Consider the following 16,554-nt stretch of genomic DNA (forward strand, 5'->3'; position numbering starts at 1 on the left):
AACCTGAACATTTGTGCCATTTCTTTTAAATACAAGTGGTCCAGAGGCTGGATGACTCAGGAGCCAGATGCTACCAGGGCAGGTTAAGGTATCAGGGTGTTTACTCGACTGATCAGGGACTTGGTCAGATCTGCCAGATTCTATCTGGAGCCTGGTCAGGAGCACAAACAGGAGCATCCTGGTCCAAACACTGTTATAAGCACACAGAGAAAATAAGTAGACTCTGCTCTTTCACCTCTTTGATCACCAGCCACTGGACTGGGTTCAGAACAGGTCTTTTTTTAAACTTTTTTCCCACTCTGTTCCCAAAGGAGGGTCAAGCCATGTACTCCTCTGCTCTAAGGGCAAGCATCCAAGGCATAGTGATTCACTGATTTCCAGTCAGTGATCTGCCACCTCCTGAGTCAGTGGGAAGTTTTTAAGGTTGCAGTCTCACCCAGGCTGGTAACATTTCTCTTCCAGAATACTGGAAGAACTGAGCTTAGAAAGATTTACACTGGTAAAAGTCCAAAAACAAGTGTAGGCTGTAAGTGCCATGAGGGCAAAAAGTTAGGTGCTACAGTGATATAAGGAAATCATACCAGGTTGAGATAGCATTTTAAGGAGAGAAAGTTAGAGGAAGAGCCACACCAGAGTGCTGAGGGTTCCCATATTTGAGAGGCAAACCTGATTGGCAAAGTTAATATGCAAGCGTTGTTGATTTGGCAAGGAAAGGGGCTCAACTGTATAACTTCTTCAATTCCAGATCAAAAAACTTGCATTACATTAAGTCTTCTACATCCAGAGCAGGCAACATTGTAGGAGTTAAATCAAAGTAACGGTTGTTGTGTTTTCCACTTCATCGTGCTTAGCACAAGAAGTCCTGTAAGTCCTGTGGCCAATGCTTGACTTGGTCGCCTTGGTTTGTCTAGCATGGATTAACTTCATCCTACACTAGGCAGATGCATAATATCATTATACTGCTCTCTCTGTGTATGTGTGAATACACAATTACCTCAAATAGCAAAGTGAATTGTGGAGTTTTACTTCTCAAGTTCCTCAGGTGGTGCTGGGATGCAGCTTTTTCCAGGTGGAGGGCTTTTTCCATTGTTTCTCTTCTCCTGTGTTCAGCAAAATTGATGTGGACTACCAGAGCAACTCATTCAGCATCATGCCTGAATCTCATATCCAAGCCCTGGTTGGCAATGAGGGATTCCCAGTTTTTCAAGTCATGGAGGGTTTGCCTTTTCAAAGATGTTAATTAAGTTTGCGGTTCTTGAATTTCAGCTGCACTCTGTAAACAATGGCCTGTCCAAAATTGTAAGATATGCCCTGCCGGCTTTCCTCTTTGAAAGTGAGCTGTTCAAAAAAGGATGAGCACTGCAAAAAGACTAAACTAAGAGGCATTGAATTACTCAACTCTGAAATCCCATTTCAGCCTGCAACAGATCTGAAATCAAGCAGTTTTTTGCCATCAGCACTGGCTGAGTGTTGATACAGAGTGGCATCCACAAATGCTCCTATTGGCTTCAGCAACAACTGCTGCTGTTTGCTAAGAAAACTAAGCCAAAGTGGAAAATAAACTGAAGATTATTCAGTGATTTTCCCCCTCCCCTACGGCAGACAAAGGGTACTGTTCACAGCTGTGGCATGTAGATTTTGGCTCCAGTTTCATAGGCATGCTGGCTTACAGACAGGTTGCTGGTTCTTGACAGTTGATACAGGTAATAGGAAGTTTGTCAAGGGCTGAAGTGCGGGACTAGGATCCAGTTATGTTGGATTAAAAGACTTACATATCTTTCAGGGGCACCCTTTGCCCTTGCAAGTTCATTTTCCAAGGTTGTTCTGAACCTGGGTAAGCTAACAGGTGCCCTGCTGCCCCTAAAAGAAATGGGAATGAGAGGCCCATGGAGCGGAACATTTTTGCCAGTGAACTTTTGCAGAAGGCACTGTACTTCCAGGATGATGAACCTTACATGTGAAGTTTCAGTTCCTGGTTTTGCTGTGTGATCAAAAGATACCTGAAGGGAAAATCCAAAGGTACAGAGAGAATGTAGAGATCAGTTTCATCCATTCAGGCAAGGACAATTATCCCTAAACTTGGTGTTTAATTCTCTATTTAGTGAATATCAGGGGTTTGTTGCAGTGTTCTGCTTGTGAATATGCCATTTTAATACTGTCTGTAACACCTCATGATGTTCAGCTCTGAGAGACTTGATACTAATTACTGTCTTATTTGTGGCTTTTATATAAATTTGATTTATGGCATCAGTCAAGCAATAGCAAAATAATCAGTTAAAGTTGAACCATCCCCCACTCCACATATGCCTCCGTCACCTTTTCCCTTCAAGTGTTTACTGTGATTAGGTCTTTCCTGTTTTTCTTTCAAGTTCTGAATACTTGTATACTTTCCTTGTTAGTCCTGATGAATGTTCTTTTTTACACTGACATGCCAGTGTGTCTGCTGCAGACATAATTTTTATTACATTTCTGCTTTCACTGCAGAAATTGCATAAGCATTTCTCAGGTACAACTCCAAATGCATAGTTAGCACAGCCTAAAGAATCTGGTCCATAAACCTGCAGCTGTTCTCCCTGTTTATAATGCTGTTACTCTCCTACCCTGAAAAACAAAACACTGCTAAGCCAAATGTAGATATCCCTAGAAGTCTGTATTTGCCAGAGTTAATTAGCTGGATAGAGAAGGATGTTTTCTTCAGGCATGGTTCTGCTGACTTTGGATTTGTGTGTTCAAATCAGTGTGACTCTGCATCAGCATCAGCGTTCATTCTGTGAATGCCCCACAGAACCATGCTCAGGGTCTCTCCTGGGGTCGAGGAGAGGCGTCTCGGACAGAACAGCCTCTGCTTTTGAGCAAAGAGGAAAATTATAGGCCAGGTTTGTGGGTTTCAACATCTCAGTGTGGGAAATAGAAGAAACAGAGGAAATCCTTCAGCTGAGAAAGTGCTTTCAGCGCCTTCAGAGCACAAAGCAGAGTCCTGTATCCAAGCACAATGTTTGCTGGTTATTGATTGCTAAAATGTAAATGCACATGTACACATACCACAGGTCCAAACCTTGCCTTCTGCCTCTTCACCTCTTAGATCTTCCTACTTAACTTCCCTTACTGTCACTTAAAATACAGTATTCTGTCCTACCTAACAGCTCATGTGGTCTGTATCCCTGCGTCTCTTCAGGAGAACTCATATGCTGTTTCTGCCTCTGGTGGTCTCCAAAGCTGCCCTGGCTGCCTTGTCCACACTCATGTAGTGCCCAGTGAGGTCACAATCCCACCAAACACACAGACCAGGCTTCCTTTATCAAGCTGGTACATCTCCTTCCCTTGCAGTACTGTAATGTTCTGGTCTGGATTTTGTAGGTCTTGGTAGCAACAGAGTCTAAAAGAGAAGGCCTGAAAGTAGCCTTATAATATATTTTCCCCCCATTGTTCAGGAGTTTCAAGACCCAACTGGAAGAAGCCGTGATCATCGTGGCCGGATCACGGCTGGCTCTGCTTGAATCGGAGGTTGGGCTGGAGACCTCCCAAAGTCGTTTACAGCCTTTATTATCCTAGAAGCCTGTAGTCTTACTAGCTGAGGAATCTGGGTCGCCCACATGACAGCAAAATGCACTGTGCTAGAGACAGCATCCTTTCAGTGTTTGTGGTTCCTTCTTCTTCAAAGCAGGGCAGCACTGTTAACATGGCAAGAAAGGTCACTTGGCTTCCTAGTTTATGCAAACAGCCCCCCCTGAAAATCCTCTTACACTCTTGGATGCTTATGGCAGCCATCCACTAGAGAAAGCTGCAGGACAGACAAGCAGCAAGGCAGATTTGGCTTTCTGAGTGACAAAATTTCCCATTTGCTTCTGTGATATTTGAGAAAATAGGACTCCAATAAAATCACTGAAACAAAACAGGACTTGCCCATGCCACAGCAACCCCAGACCCTCTGACCCAATTTTCTTCTTATAGAAACAGTTTAGCAAATCTCAGTCATCAGCTAGCTGCCTGGGCCAATGAAGCAGAAATACTAACAGTCTGTCTTACCTTCTGCCTTATCTGAATCTGCATTTTCTTTCTCAATTTTCTTCCCTAAAACACTTCAGATATTGCAGTTGTTTATGTAACTGGCCATCTTTCAAAGGCCAGCCCAAAATCTGCTAAGTCTGCTAAGGAACAAGGGAATTACAAAGTTTCCTTGCCAGGTGTCAAATGACAATTAAGGCATATCCTTTTTAAACTGGGCTAGAAGAAAAGGACATTCTTTGATATTTAACAGGTTTACACAGGAAGAATGTAAGGTCTTTGTGTAGATATGTATGTGCACATGTGCACGCTGAATTAATTTATTACTCCATTATACAACATGTTGCTCAAAACAGATGTGACAGTAGTGCATTTATTTTTCAGACCAAAGTCACATGACTCTTTTGTGTGTTACTACCAAAAAATCAGGCACTTCTCCTTACCATTGAGCAATTCTGATTATATGAAACTCACTAAAAAAGTAAACCATGCAAAACAACCTTCAGTTTGTATGATTTAAATTTTTGCATTGCTGGACCACATGTCAAAAGACAGCTCAAATAAGTGGTGAGGACTCTATATTCAAATTTTTCAGGGAGCTCTGTGGTACCCAAGTGGTTACTAAAGAATATATACAACATATACTAAGAATATACACAGTATATACTAAAGAATATATACAACAGTTCACATAGAAACTCTGACCCTGAGTATTTATGTTACCTCAGCAGGGGTGGCTCAACCCTTAGGCCTAGAGAGCACAAATTAGTGTCAAATAAATTTAGCAATGATGAAAAAAACAACCTCCTGTGGGTACCAATGTCTGGTATATGACCCCTGTGCTATGTAACAGGTATGTTCTCATGAATTATCTATATTTTTCCTGCAATTTTTCTTCATTCTATATAGAGCCTGGGTGACTCTCAGTCTGCCTGTAATGATTTCATTGAGGAAAAGGCAATTTGCCTTGATAGGATGAGTTTTATGCATTCTTCAAAGCAACACAGAAGTTCTCTGTTTCTAACAGCTTCATCCGTGTTTCTAAATCCTGGTAGCTCTGTCTCCATCTTTTTCCTCTTCAGCAAGTCGTTGTCAGTATCCCTTCTAAAAGAAAGTAAAGAAGAGAGAAAAAACAAACAAACAAACAAACAAAGAAAAAACCAAAAAAAAAAAACCTGAGAACAAAAATCAGAACAACTAGATGTCTTGTCAAAACAGAGTAACATAATATCTCATCTGCCCACCTCATTTTAATGGTGAGGGTAGGCTGGCACAAAGGAAGCAGAAACTGAGGAAATGAACGAGGAGGGGAAAAGCAAAGGAGCAAGCAGTCAGAAAGTAATCAGTTGCTGTCTGTGCGTGTCCAAGTGCACATGTGCATGTGTTAAAAGCAAACTTTCTCTGCAAGACCAAACAATTAATGACCTTCTCCAATCTGAGCTGGTGTACAAAAAATTAGTGACTTATGACGACCCCAAATTACAAGGAGTTTACTTGCTTATAACCATGCATCAAATGAGTTACCTCATGTACTCAGTTTTCATTGTCATAAACTACTAATTAATGTCCACTTCATTTGAAAAAAAAAGGGTTTCTTTCCTCTCCCTGTATTTTATTGTTGCTGTCTTCTACACACTCCCATTTTTTTTCTTTCCACATAAAATAGAAAGCAAACTGTACTAGTTTACAGAATATGCATCCTGAAAATGCTGCTAAGTGATTCAGAGGGGAAGAACTGAAATATACCAGTAAACCCTGACTTACTCAGCCACACAATTTGTTTTCACTAGTCAGCACAGCAGAATATTTCAAATGTCTTTAACAGCAATGTACAAATGTATGTGAATCTATAAATCCTTCCAAAGGATAGAGAAGGAAAAGAGGGCAACCTAGCTGGGGACTTCTACGTTCTTGATTTCAGCAAGAGTGTGGCAAATGCCTGACCTGAGTGACAAATTAATTTTTCACTTCACCAGGTATTTTTAAAAATCAAGATAAAAAAGTCAATATAGAAGAGGATATTGTGAAAAATTTCTTCCTGAATTAGAACATGAGGGGGAATATTCATCCTGGGTCAAACTGTTCCATTGAAGCAGAATGAAATACTTAGGGTTTTGTTTTTTTTTTTTTTTTTATGTTTTATATTATTTTGGAGGAAAGATGAAATGGATTGAAGCACTGCTTTTCAACAGTTCATTTTTAAATTATTGCAATTAAGCCCTTTCAACTTAGTGATTGAGGGTGTTACATTTAATGGCAGTTCAGCAAATCACCATGACTCTGAGACTCTTAAGTGTTTGCACACTTTAGGAGAATAAAATCTGCCTTTTTCCATCTGCAACAACTTGAGCCTCTAATACCTTTCCTTACCTCTAATGAAAAGCATTATGAGTAAGTGCCACAAATCTTTCATCATCATACAATTAAAAAGTGAGAAAAAATTTCTCAAGTGAGTGCCTAAAGTTAGAGCCCTGCATCTATATTTAAACACAGGAATTTCATAAGAAACTGCACCTGTCAGATCTGTCAAAGAAGCAATTCCTCCTTCTCTCCTCCCTACATCATTTTCTCAATGCTATCTGCCTTGTGATTGGACAAGCATTAGTGTACTCCTGAGCTGATCAAGGCTGGAAAAGAGCAAAGATGTGTCCTTCAGTGTGGATCAGTGTCCTTATCGTTCACTTGAAAAGTGGTGGCAGAAAGGCAGGAGCAAGCAGCCCTGGGTAAGGGAAGTAATGGGTGGTGCTGGTATGTCCCATTCAAGGAAATAAGGTTCAACAAGCTATGAGCAGCTGCAGATCTTTTGGTAGACAAAGCAAGTTTTAGATAACTATCCCTGTATTCATCTTGGCTTATTTTATATATATTTTAATTTTTTTTTTTCAAAAGTGAGAAAACAAAAACAGTGGCACACATAAAAGGAACAGAGTGGAAGGAAAGAGGGAATATTCCTGCATCTGCATAAATCATGTCAATTAAAGGAGGTTTGAGTTAAAGTAATGGAGAATCTGAGCTCTATAAAAGCGTGTTTCAAGTCATAATCAACTCATCTTAACGTGTCAGGTCTCAGCTGCTAAGTCTTGACAGGAAAAATGAGAGTACTGAGTGTTTACTGCCTAGCAGAGTACATTTATTTTCTAAACTGTATATGTATTTTATTACACAAAGTCTCTGAGACCCCAGTGTCATGCAGTAACAGTAGAAAGCACAGATAGCTATCCCAAAGGAGGGTTGGCAAAATATGGGTTCAAGAGAAACGCCTGCAACAACTGGTTGACTGCCAGTTTCCAAAAACTATTTGCAGTTTCATTGTCTGGAGTATGGAAACATTAGAATACGCTTATTCGTCTAAATACTACTGCATATTCATAGCTACATCCTGCACTGTGATTTCTAAAATGAAAGTAAAAATCAGAGATGTTCTGGGAATTGAAGTGAAGGAATACTGAAGTCTATTTTTAGTTCATCTGTATATGCTTTTGCAGAAGTGGATAAAATAATCACTGTTTTTCCTGTAAATAATCTTTTCCTGTAAAAAAATTGTTTGTTTTACAAATAATTCATCGGTCCTTCATATGTTAGGAAATCAGTTGTGAGTAATAAGAGACAAAGTTGTTTCTGATGACATTTGAAATACCAGTAAATATCTAGAAAGCTCTCTCTCATTTTTAACTAATTTTTATATTTTATTTTTGTGTGTATGTGCATGTCTGTATGTCTTCCACAGACTGGAACAAGAAATACAGAAATTAGAAAGTGAAGAATCACAAATATCTGCCAAAGAACAAATAATTTTGGAGAAACTAAAGGAGACTGAGAAATCCTTTGACAACTTGCAAAAGGTATTAAAAAAAAAGGGGGGCACTTGGGCACAGATTGAAACCAAAGTGTAGTCCTAGCTCCATTTGGAAGCAGTAGTTATAATTAATGCACTTAAGGAAAGATTTAGGGCAGTTGCAGAGCACCTAGCTTAAACCAGTATGAGCAAGACTAGAAAAGACACAGTGGCATCAGGTCTATTCTGGTTGGGGTTTTTGGGTTCTCCCTTGCATCCCAGCCTTTTTTGAAGTGGAATTTCAGAGGCTGTCTCCCTATCAGAAGGGAACCCACATGAGGTTTAAGGGGTATTTCAGCCCCCCTTAAAGATATCAGCAGGATGCTGAGAGTATTTAAAATTTCCCTGCTCTCATGGCATCCACAGATAGTAGCATTTCCCAAAAATGCCACTCCAAAGCATTACAGCCTGCAACAAGCAGAGCTCTTCATCTAGTTGCACCCTGTCTCCCTCCTCCAGTCTATGATGGCACCTAAATCCAAGGAGCAGCAATCATAGATACTCATTTAAAATTTCCAAAGAACCATAAAAGCAAGCCTAGTATAAAGAAAAAGATGTAAAGCAAATTAAACCCAAAATATTAAAGGTTTAACCAAACATCCTGTTTTTTCCCTTCACAGAGTTTCTCCCACCAGGATGGTGGTAAGTGCCTTTTTATTATTTTATAGCTTTGGGTTTAAATGAGTTGTTACTATAGCTTTGCTGCAAAGGTTTAAAGACTGGGTTTGTTTCCTTCATTGTGTGTTTCTGATTTCTTGCTAGAGCCATTACCTTTTCCTTTGGTATTTCTATAATGCAAGCACAAAAACGTCACTGTTGTGGTAAAACAGTATTGCTTTGGCAGAGTTCCACCTCTTCTTATGCTCACACAAAGGGAAAGAACAGCATGAATAACTTAAAGCAGACATACAATTTCTGTGTTACTGACCCCTTTCAGCACGTGATAGCTCTGCACTGCAGACTCCTCACCTCCCTGTGGTCAGTCTTCTCTGTTGTATGTGCTCATGCTCTGTTCATAACCAGCTAAATTATATGAGGATTATTCCTAATACAGAGGAACAACTATTAAAAAGATATTATTTCACTGTTGAGCAATATTCTCCACATGATGATTCTTGCAGAAGGACAACCTCACTTGGCTGGATGAGGAGGAAGTAATCCCTAGCTTACTAACTCGGTGTCATACAAAGTGTGATCTGTACAAGGTGTAGCTATAAATTTAGGTGTCTGAGTAGACAAATAATAGGCATGGTTCCCAGGAAGCTGGAGAGACCCTTGTAGTGCCACTCCAGGATCCTTAGGACCCTGGAAGGATGTCATGCTAAGGCATCTGCAGATAAATATGAGCACCAGATACTCAGTCTCAGTACATGTTTTTGAACTGACAAAATAATGAGGTTAAGACTACCTCCTCCAGCTGCTGTCAACTGTATTGTGAATGTAGATGAGGAACATGTAGGATGATCCCAACATGAAAACAATGGGATAAAATGGAAGTTATGATGTAGTATTTGAGTTGACTTGGAGCTGTCTTTCCAGGTGATTATTATTACTTACTAAAGAGGGCTTTTTTTAAGTCAAAGACCTAGTTCAGAAATTTTTGCTCCTGCTAGCAATATAATCCATTGATTTTTGTTCAATGCTATTGTAAAAAAAAAAATCCCAGATAGTATGTTCCATTGTAACAACTTACTCTTCCTTCTCTCTGAAGGATTTGAATTTGACTACCACAAAATGGTAATTGCAAATATTTTGTACCTATGCAGGGTTGCAGGGTACACCATGGTCATTAGTAAGATCCTTAAATAGGAGCAGTGCCTGCAGGAATTAGCAACCAGGTGCTCAGGAGCTTCTATGACTCCGCAAGGTGCATCCTGCATCTTCACGCATCTTTAATAGCAAAGGAACCAAAGGAAGCCCCAGCTAACAATTATGAAGTGGTAGTTTCCCTGAAGGTATGTAGCAATGTAGTACTTCATTAGGTTCAAAAGGAGCCCTCATGCTCTCCAGATTTTGCCTGCTTTCAGTAGATCCCTTCCTTCCAGACTGAGCCAGAATTAAGGACAGCTTGTAATTTCTGAAAGGTAACAAAGAACTTCAAAATATGCCAGAGGGAAGAGAGCAATTTGTGCAAGCAAAGAGAGCCCTCTCCTCTCCTCTCCTCTCCTCTCCTCTCCTCTCCTCTCCTCTCCTCTCCTCTCCTCTCCTCTCCTCTCCTCTCCTCTCCTCTCCTCTCCTCTCCTCTCCTCTCCTCTCCTCTCCTCTCCTCTCCTCTCCTCTCCTCTCCTCTCCTCTCCTCTCCTCTCCTCTCCTCTCCTCTCCTCTCCTCTCCTCTCCTCTCCTCTCCTCTCCTCTCCTCTCCTCTCCTCTCCTCTCCTCTCCTCTCCTCTCCTCTCCTCTCCTCTCCTCTCCTCTCCTCTCCTCTCCTCTCCTCTCCTCCCCTCCCCTCCCCTCCCCTCCCCTCCCCTCCCCTCTCCTTTCTCTTCTCCAGAGGAAACAGGTAGGAGCCCCTGGATAACCCAGGAAGGCTGTGTAAAACACAGACACAAACCAACAATGACCTGTTTGGGCAATTTCTTCAGCTGCTGCCACATCATGAAAGACTCCCAGTTCCATACATCTCATGTTTGCTTGTTCTGTGTCCCTTTATTGTAAATGCAGTGACACAAACAGTTTTTTAATCTCACTATTGTGTTCCTGTGTATAATCTTGTGGTGACAGAGATTTTGAGTGTGCAGGAAGCACTACTAGAAGATGTTCAGAGCCCAGAGAGGTCCAAGCAAAGGCTATAAGGGAAGGGAAGAAGTGCTGGTGAGCACCAGTGACTGATCAGATGATGCTCTGTGTCCTTCACAGCTTTCATAGGAAAAAAAGCGCTGTGTTTGGCAGTGAGAATCTCTGAGTTTGAAATCATCCAGGCACAATTAACACAAATTCTATGTTTTCCAGGGTAGAAACACACTGCCTTCATAAATCACTGTGTAAGAGAAAGTAGAGCAGAAATGCTGAGGCTGGGAGCTGTGGCCCTGTCACCTTCAGTTATGACTGTAGTGGCTTGCAGCTGACAAGCTCTCCATTAAACAAGGTCTGAGATGATGCTAGGCATTGCATCATTTGTTGGTGCTCAGGTCTGCAGTCAAAACTAGGCATGCTGCAGTGCTATGCTGCATGCACATCATGAACAAATGGAAAGGAGAGAGCTCTTACTCCATGTGTGGATGTTTATTTCTCAATGTATATATAAAATAAAAGGCAGATGAAGATCTCATGTAACTCCCTTGTCTGCTGAATTTGCCTTAGAGGTAAATGTATCCTCTGCAATATTTGGCTGTTTGTATGCAAACTATTTGTTACTACTTCTGCCAACATACAGAAGCCACAATTACATTAATTGGACAGTTTGCACAAGCCTCTGTTTGAATTTTGTATGTATTAGCATATATTTGGTCAAGAAGTGGTCTAGGAAACCTGACCAGAATTATTTAGTAACCAGAACATTGTTTAGAGACACTTCTGGTTTTCTGGCCTCAGATCCTGACAAGCTGTGCAGCCCAAGAGCAAAACAAACCAGTGTGCCCTCAGAGGAGTCAAGTACAGCTCTTTGAAGAGTTCTTTCCGCATGTCCTGTAGAAATTCATCAGCAATTGACTTCCAGCTTTTGATAACTTTTAAATTCAGTCTCCATCAAGAGCTGCCACAATTACAGCTCCTCTGGCTACCTGAGTAAAAACCATTTATCACCACCCTTGGAGTGTGACATGTGAGTCAATTTCCTACCCATCTCACACATGAGTCTTGGGCAGGAGAGTAGTGTGGGCAACAGTGTCAAAAGCTTTGCTGAAGTCTAAATAAACACCATCCACTGCTGTCCCCATGTCAATAGAAGATGTTACTATGTTGTAGAAGGTGATTAGTTTAGTCTGTCATGATTTGTCCTTGGTAAATCCATTATGCTTTTCCCAATCATCTGCTTTGTTTGCTTTGTAACAGTTTCTATGACGACTCATTCTGCCACTTGCCATGGGGACAAAGCATTGTGCCTCCAGTTTCTTGAGTCCTCTTTTGGTCCATTCCTGTGGTATGACATTTTTGTCTCTTCTAATCATCAGGGACATCCACTGAACTCTGTATCTTTCAAATATTATAGACAGTCTCCTTACAAAAATGTCAGGCATTTTCTCAGCACTCTTGGATGTGGATTTATGGACAAAAAAGGAGAAATCTGCCTTGTTACCATTGTTAGTGACTAGCTTCCCTGCACTACTAAAGCAGTGATCTTGTCTCTTTCCTTCTGCTTACTGCTCACAAATACTGAAGAACCCTTCTTGATATTTTTTGCCAGCTTTAGTCCTAGCTGATCCTTAGCCCTCCTGACTGCATCTCTGCATCCTCTTAGCAAGGTGCTTGTAGTGCCCAGTGGCCAGCTGCCTGCCTTTCCACAGCCATTATGTTGCCTTTTCTGCTTTTAATTACACCTAACAGTTCGTTGTTAAGGCAGGGAAGTCTTCTGTTGAGATTTTTTCCTTTGCCTTTATAAAGAACAGACCATTCTTGTGCCTTCAGCAGGCACTTTCAAATAACTCCCAGCACAACTCACAAACTCCTTTGACTTTCTTGGATGCTTCCAATGGAATCTCTCACAGCTAGGCTCTTGGCATATTAAAGTTGTCTCTTCCAAAATTTAAGATGTTCATCCTGCTACTCATCTTCAGTGTTCTAAGCAGGACCTTAAACTCCACAATGTTTGCTCACTGTATCCAAGGTGTCATTGGTTACCAGTGTAAGTCAAATAAATTTTCTCGGCTTGCAAGCAGTAAATCTAGCAATGTGCTGCTCCTAGTCAGCATGTTCAGCATCTACAGGAATAAGGAGTCCTTAAGATACTCCACCAACTTGATGGATGGCATGTGCACAGTTTGGGTTTTTTTCCAACAAATGTGTGGGTAATTGAAGCCACCCATGAAGACTGGGCTCAGTTGGCCCAAGACTTCACTGAGCAGCCACAGTAAGGTTTTGTTGGCTTCATCATCCTGACAGGGAAGCCAGTGCACAACACCCTCCTCAGTGATGACCCCTTTAATCATGATCCTAAGGCATTAGTTAAATAGAACTGGCATGGTCTCCACAGCTCTCCTCTATACACACAAATATCTCTGTCACATAAAGTACAACTCCACCTCCTCTTCTTCCTTTCTTATCTTTCTGAAAATATTATATTTGCAGCCATCCATTATGGTCTCCTCATCATGTGAACTTTCCTGCCAAGTTTCTGCGGTTCTTCCAGCATCTTTCACACTGGGCACAAGGCTCTAGTTCCTCCTGCTTGTTGTCCATATTACATACATTGGTATACATGCACTTGAGATGGCTGCCCTTAGGCTTCTTGCCTTCAGAAAGGGTTGGGCAGCATTTCTTAGTGCTCTGATAAATGCACTCACCCACCATATTGCTTACAGATGTACAAGTGTCAGCTGTGGACCCTATCCCCCAAGCTTATTTAGGGCATGATTCAGTAAGTCAGAGCCAGACTATTCAGCTTCCAGCAAAAGCCTCCATTGATGTTCCTGCAAACATGATGGGAGGGATGTGGTAGATAGGGACAGGCGATCGGAAGATCACGCGATGTGACGGAAAGTGGCAGGACTCCTTTTCCCCTAATCCCTTGAGATAAGAGATCACCCTAGGAATGTAACTAGGAATGTAGCCCCCCTAACGATAGTAATGCTGGTAACTTTCCACTCTTTACTAATCATAGATAGTACTGCAGACCCCCTCTGACGTAGAGAAGCCCCTTAGACTATAAAACCCCACAAGATGAGAAAATAAAGGCCTTTGACCATCTGCCACATTGGTATCTGCGTGCTCTTTGGCCCGAGTGACCCTGGTGGGTTTGAGTTGCCGTGCTGCTCCTCGAAACCAGGTCGCTTTGCCTTATACCAGAAGGCAACAATGGGCCGAAATCACTGTTCTTCCTGATGCAGTCCCAGGCAGGCCCAGAGAGCTTTGTAGGTGGAACAGCCCTGCCCTGGGAGTCATCATTTGCAGAAGATCTGCCACTAATTTTAGTGGTATGGGACTTTTTAAAGAGAATCTGTCCCTTGGAAAATTAATCCATCTGACATTTGATCACAAGCCTCCATGTGGGAGCTATTCAGAGCAGCTCTGAGGGTTTAGCTTTGTGTGAGCATCCTGAATGATCACCTTGCCCCATATGTTTTGCCAGGCTCGTCTGTCTGATAATCCAGAAGAGTGCCATACTCCGAAGACTTATTTTGTTGCAAGTAGTAAAAAAGACACAGAACTAGTTTTATGTCATCCTTAGATATTAATAACTTATCAAAGATTGAAATGAAGATATTGAGTGCAGTCTGTTTAAATATTATTTATGTTCTGTCTTCTCACGTGAACAAAATGCTAATTTGTATCTCATCCATTCCTTGTAAAATTAGCCTCTTATATTCTTTTAAAGGTGCCAAATGAAAGAGTCTTTGTTGCCAGTGAGATAAAGGGAAATGAGTGTATTTGCTTTGTTTGGAGGCTGGATGGGGAAGGCAGCAACACAAGACAGGAGCTGGTAGAATCAACCAACCCCAACTTGTAGTCAAATACCCTATTTCTGACATGTGGCACTACCACTAACTTCAGAATAACTATATGAGAATTGCACTGCCCTTCCAGCATTCCCTGCTCATGACAAGGACAGATTGGAGCCCTGAAGCTAATTTTTTAAATATTTCATTTTAATTAACATACAGAGAAGTTTCTAAACTAATTCAATACTAGCAGCATCTGACGCTTAGCCTAGTACTGTCTCCCAAAGCAGGAGGCAAGGGGGGAAAAAAAAATCCAGCTTACTAAGGTCCACAGATACCTACCACATCAAAGTGAGAGTGTTACCATCAGGCTGTACAACTGATTTTCCCTACTGCTCGATGTCAGCGATGTTTAGTTCCCCCTATAAGCACTGGGGTAAAATAAATATTTGCAAAGAATTTTGCCTCCTGCAGTGTCCTTGCATGAGAACTGTACCCCAGCCATGCCTATTGATCCTCATGAACTGCAGAAGTAAGGATGATTAGTTAAGCAGTTCAAGCCTGCATTGATTATGGCATGTGACACATGTGACACATCTGTCACTCAGTCACTGATGAGTGTGTACTGAAACTACTGTTCTGAAAGGACATTCTGTGGGATGAATAATTACTAAGTTTGTCCTATTTCCAGAACACCAAGTGCCTTCTTTCCCTGGACCAGAAACACAATCCTCAGTTCTTTGTTCTCAGAAATTACTTCAGTTTTCAATAATGGCCTACTCATTTGCTGGTGATATTTCCCAGAGCAACAGCACCAAGCATTGTACCAGTTTCTCACTGGAGGAAAGTGACCCTGCAAAAGAAAGCAGCTGTTGCTGACCAGTGCTCAGTCAGTTGTGTGTCTTAAACAATTATTTTTCCTAGATCCTATTGCTAAAAATACATAGCTTTGAGATACAGTATGCATTGAAATTGTAAAAGTCCATTTACCAAGTCTGCCATTTGTACCCTGAAATATGAAATAAAAGACTATTTGCCTGGACAGGCTTGGGGATTTTTCCAATTAATCTGATACAAACTGAACTCATTTATATGCTAAATTTGTGGATGGTTTAAATGAATTTATACTGTGCCTCTGTGCCTTACTTCTATGCCACCAGAAGGGAGGAAAGAGGACTCCGTACCTGAGTTACCTACAGTGGTCTGCAGAGCAATGGAATTTCATCCTGGGGTCTCATTTTTCTGCATCCAGTTGCAATGGTGGCCACCACTGACTGCTATGGGAGTAAAACCATTTCACTAATATCAGGCCCAATTTTCCTGCAAAAAATCTTTGGGATTAGAGGTGGCACATCATGTCCATCCTGATGACATTACCAGGCGTAGGTATTTTTTCTGGGATGGGCGTTAGCTCATAGGGAATATGATGAAAGTATCTCCCTTAACCAGATGCAGTCAAGCAGGTTACCACAGAACTTTTCATTTTCTCTCTCATTTCACCATTTCCCTTTTATGGTCTGCCCTGGTCACCCTCTCTCACCTGCTTATAGCAACAAGAGGCTTCAAGGAATGGAGATTTTGCCTCCTACCCTGGCACATGGACTGGGCAGTACCAAGGGCTTGACAGATCTTTCATTGAACTGTCACCTCCTACCCTTGGAGGAAAAGGAATGGTCTGTTTCACACCAAATAGGATTTTATATTTGAACATAAATTTAATCATTTCCATACAGAGCTGAAAACATTTCCTGTTGATAGGAAAGAATGTGATTTTTTTTTCCTCTCTTTTTCTTTTATGTTCTTTTTTTTGTTTTGTTTTGTTTTTTGTTTTGGTCTGGTGCCTCAGCTTTAAGACCTGAAGTCAGTTATTTGTACATCTCTCCTCTGAGCTCTGCTCTTAGCTCAGGCACTGAATTCAAGCAGAACAATAAATGCTAGTTATATTTTACCCACCCATAAAATATCTCCAAGGAAATACTTTTAAATTTATTAACATCTCTTCTAAAGTACCCATTTAGCATGTGATAAGCAGACATAACCTCAAATGTAAAATAAGTCAATCATTTAAGATAGCTTTCTACTGCTTCAGGATTTATTAATGAACGGTGACATTGCAGCACTGAGAGGAGCATAATACTTACTGAAAACTAAAACAGATACCCTATCAATAACTATATCAGA

At 41.2% G+C, this 16,554-nt stretch overlaps 1 protein-coding gene across 2 annotated transcripts in view; it reads left to right on the forward strand.

Annotated features, from left to right (window-relative positions):
- PALM2AKAP2 (PALM2 and AKAP2 fusion) overlaps nucleotides 1-16,554 on the forward strand; it is a 267,144-nt gene that overhangs the window by 100,911 nt on the left and 149,679 nt on the right. For both annotated transcript variants that reach the window (XM_059493140.1, XM_059493141.1), the window contains 2 exons: nucleotides 7,733-7,847; nucleotides 8,461-8,482. In XM_059493140.1, the coding sequence (XP_059349123.1) occupies nucleotides 7,733-7,847; nucleotides 8,461-8,482 (137 nt within the window). The remainder of the gene's footprint in view (nucleotides 1-7,732; nucleotides 7,848-8,460; nucleotides 8,483-16,554) is intronic.

Source organism: Ammospiza nelsoni, chromosome Z, assembly GCF_027579445.1.
Source record: "Ammospiza nelsoni isolate bAmmNel1 chromosome Z, bAmmNel1.pri, whole genome shotgun sequence".
Taxonomy (NCBI): Eukaryota; Metazoa; Chordata; class Aves; order Passeriformes; family Passerellidae; genus Ammospiza; species Ammospiza nelsoni.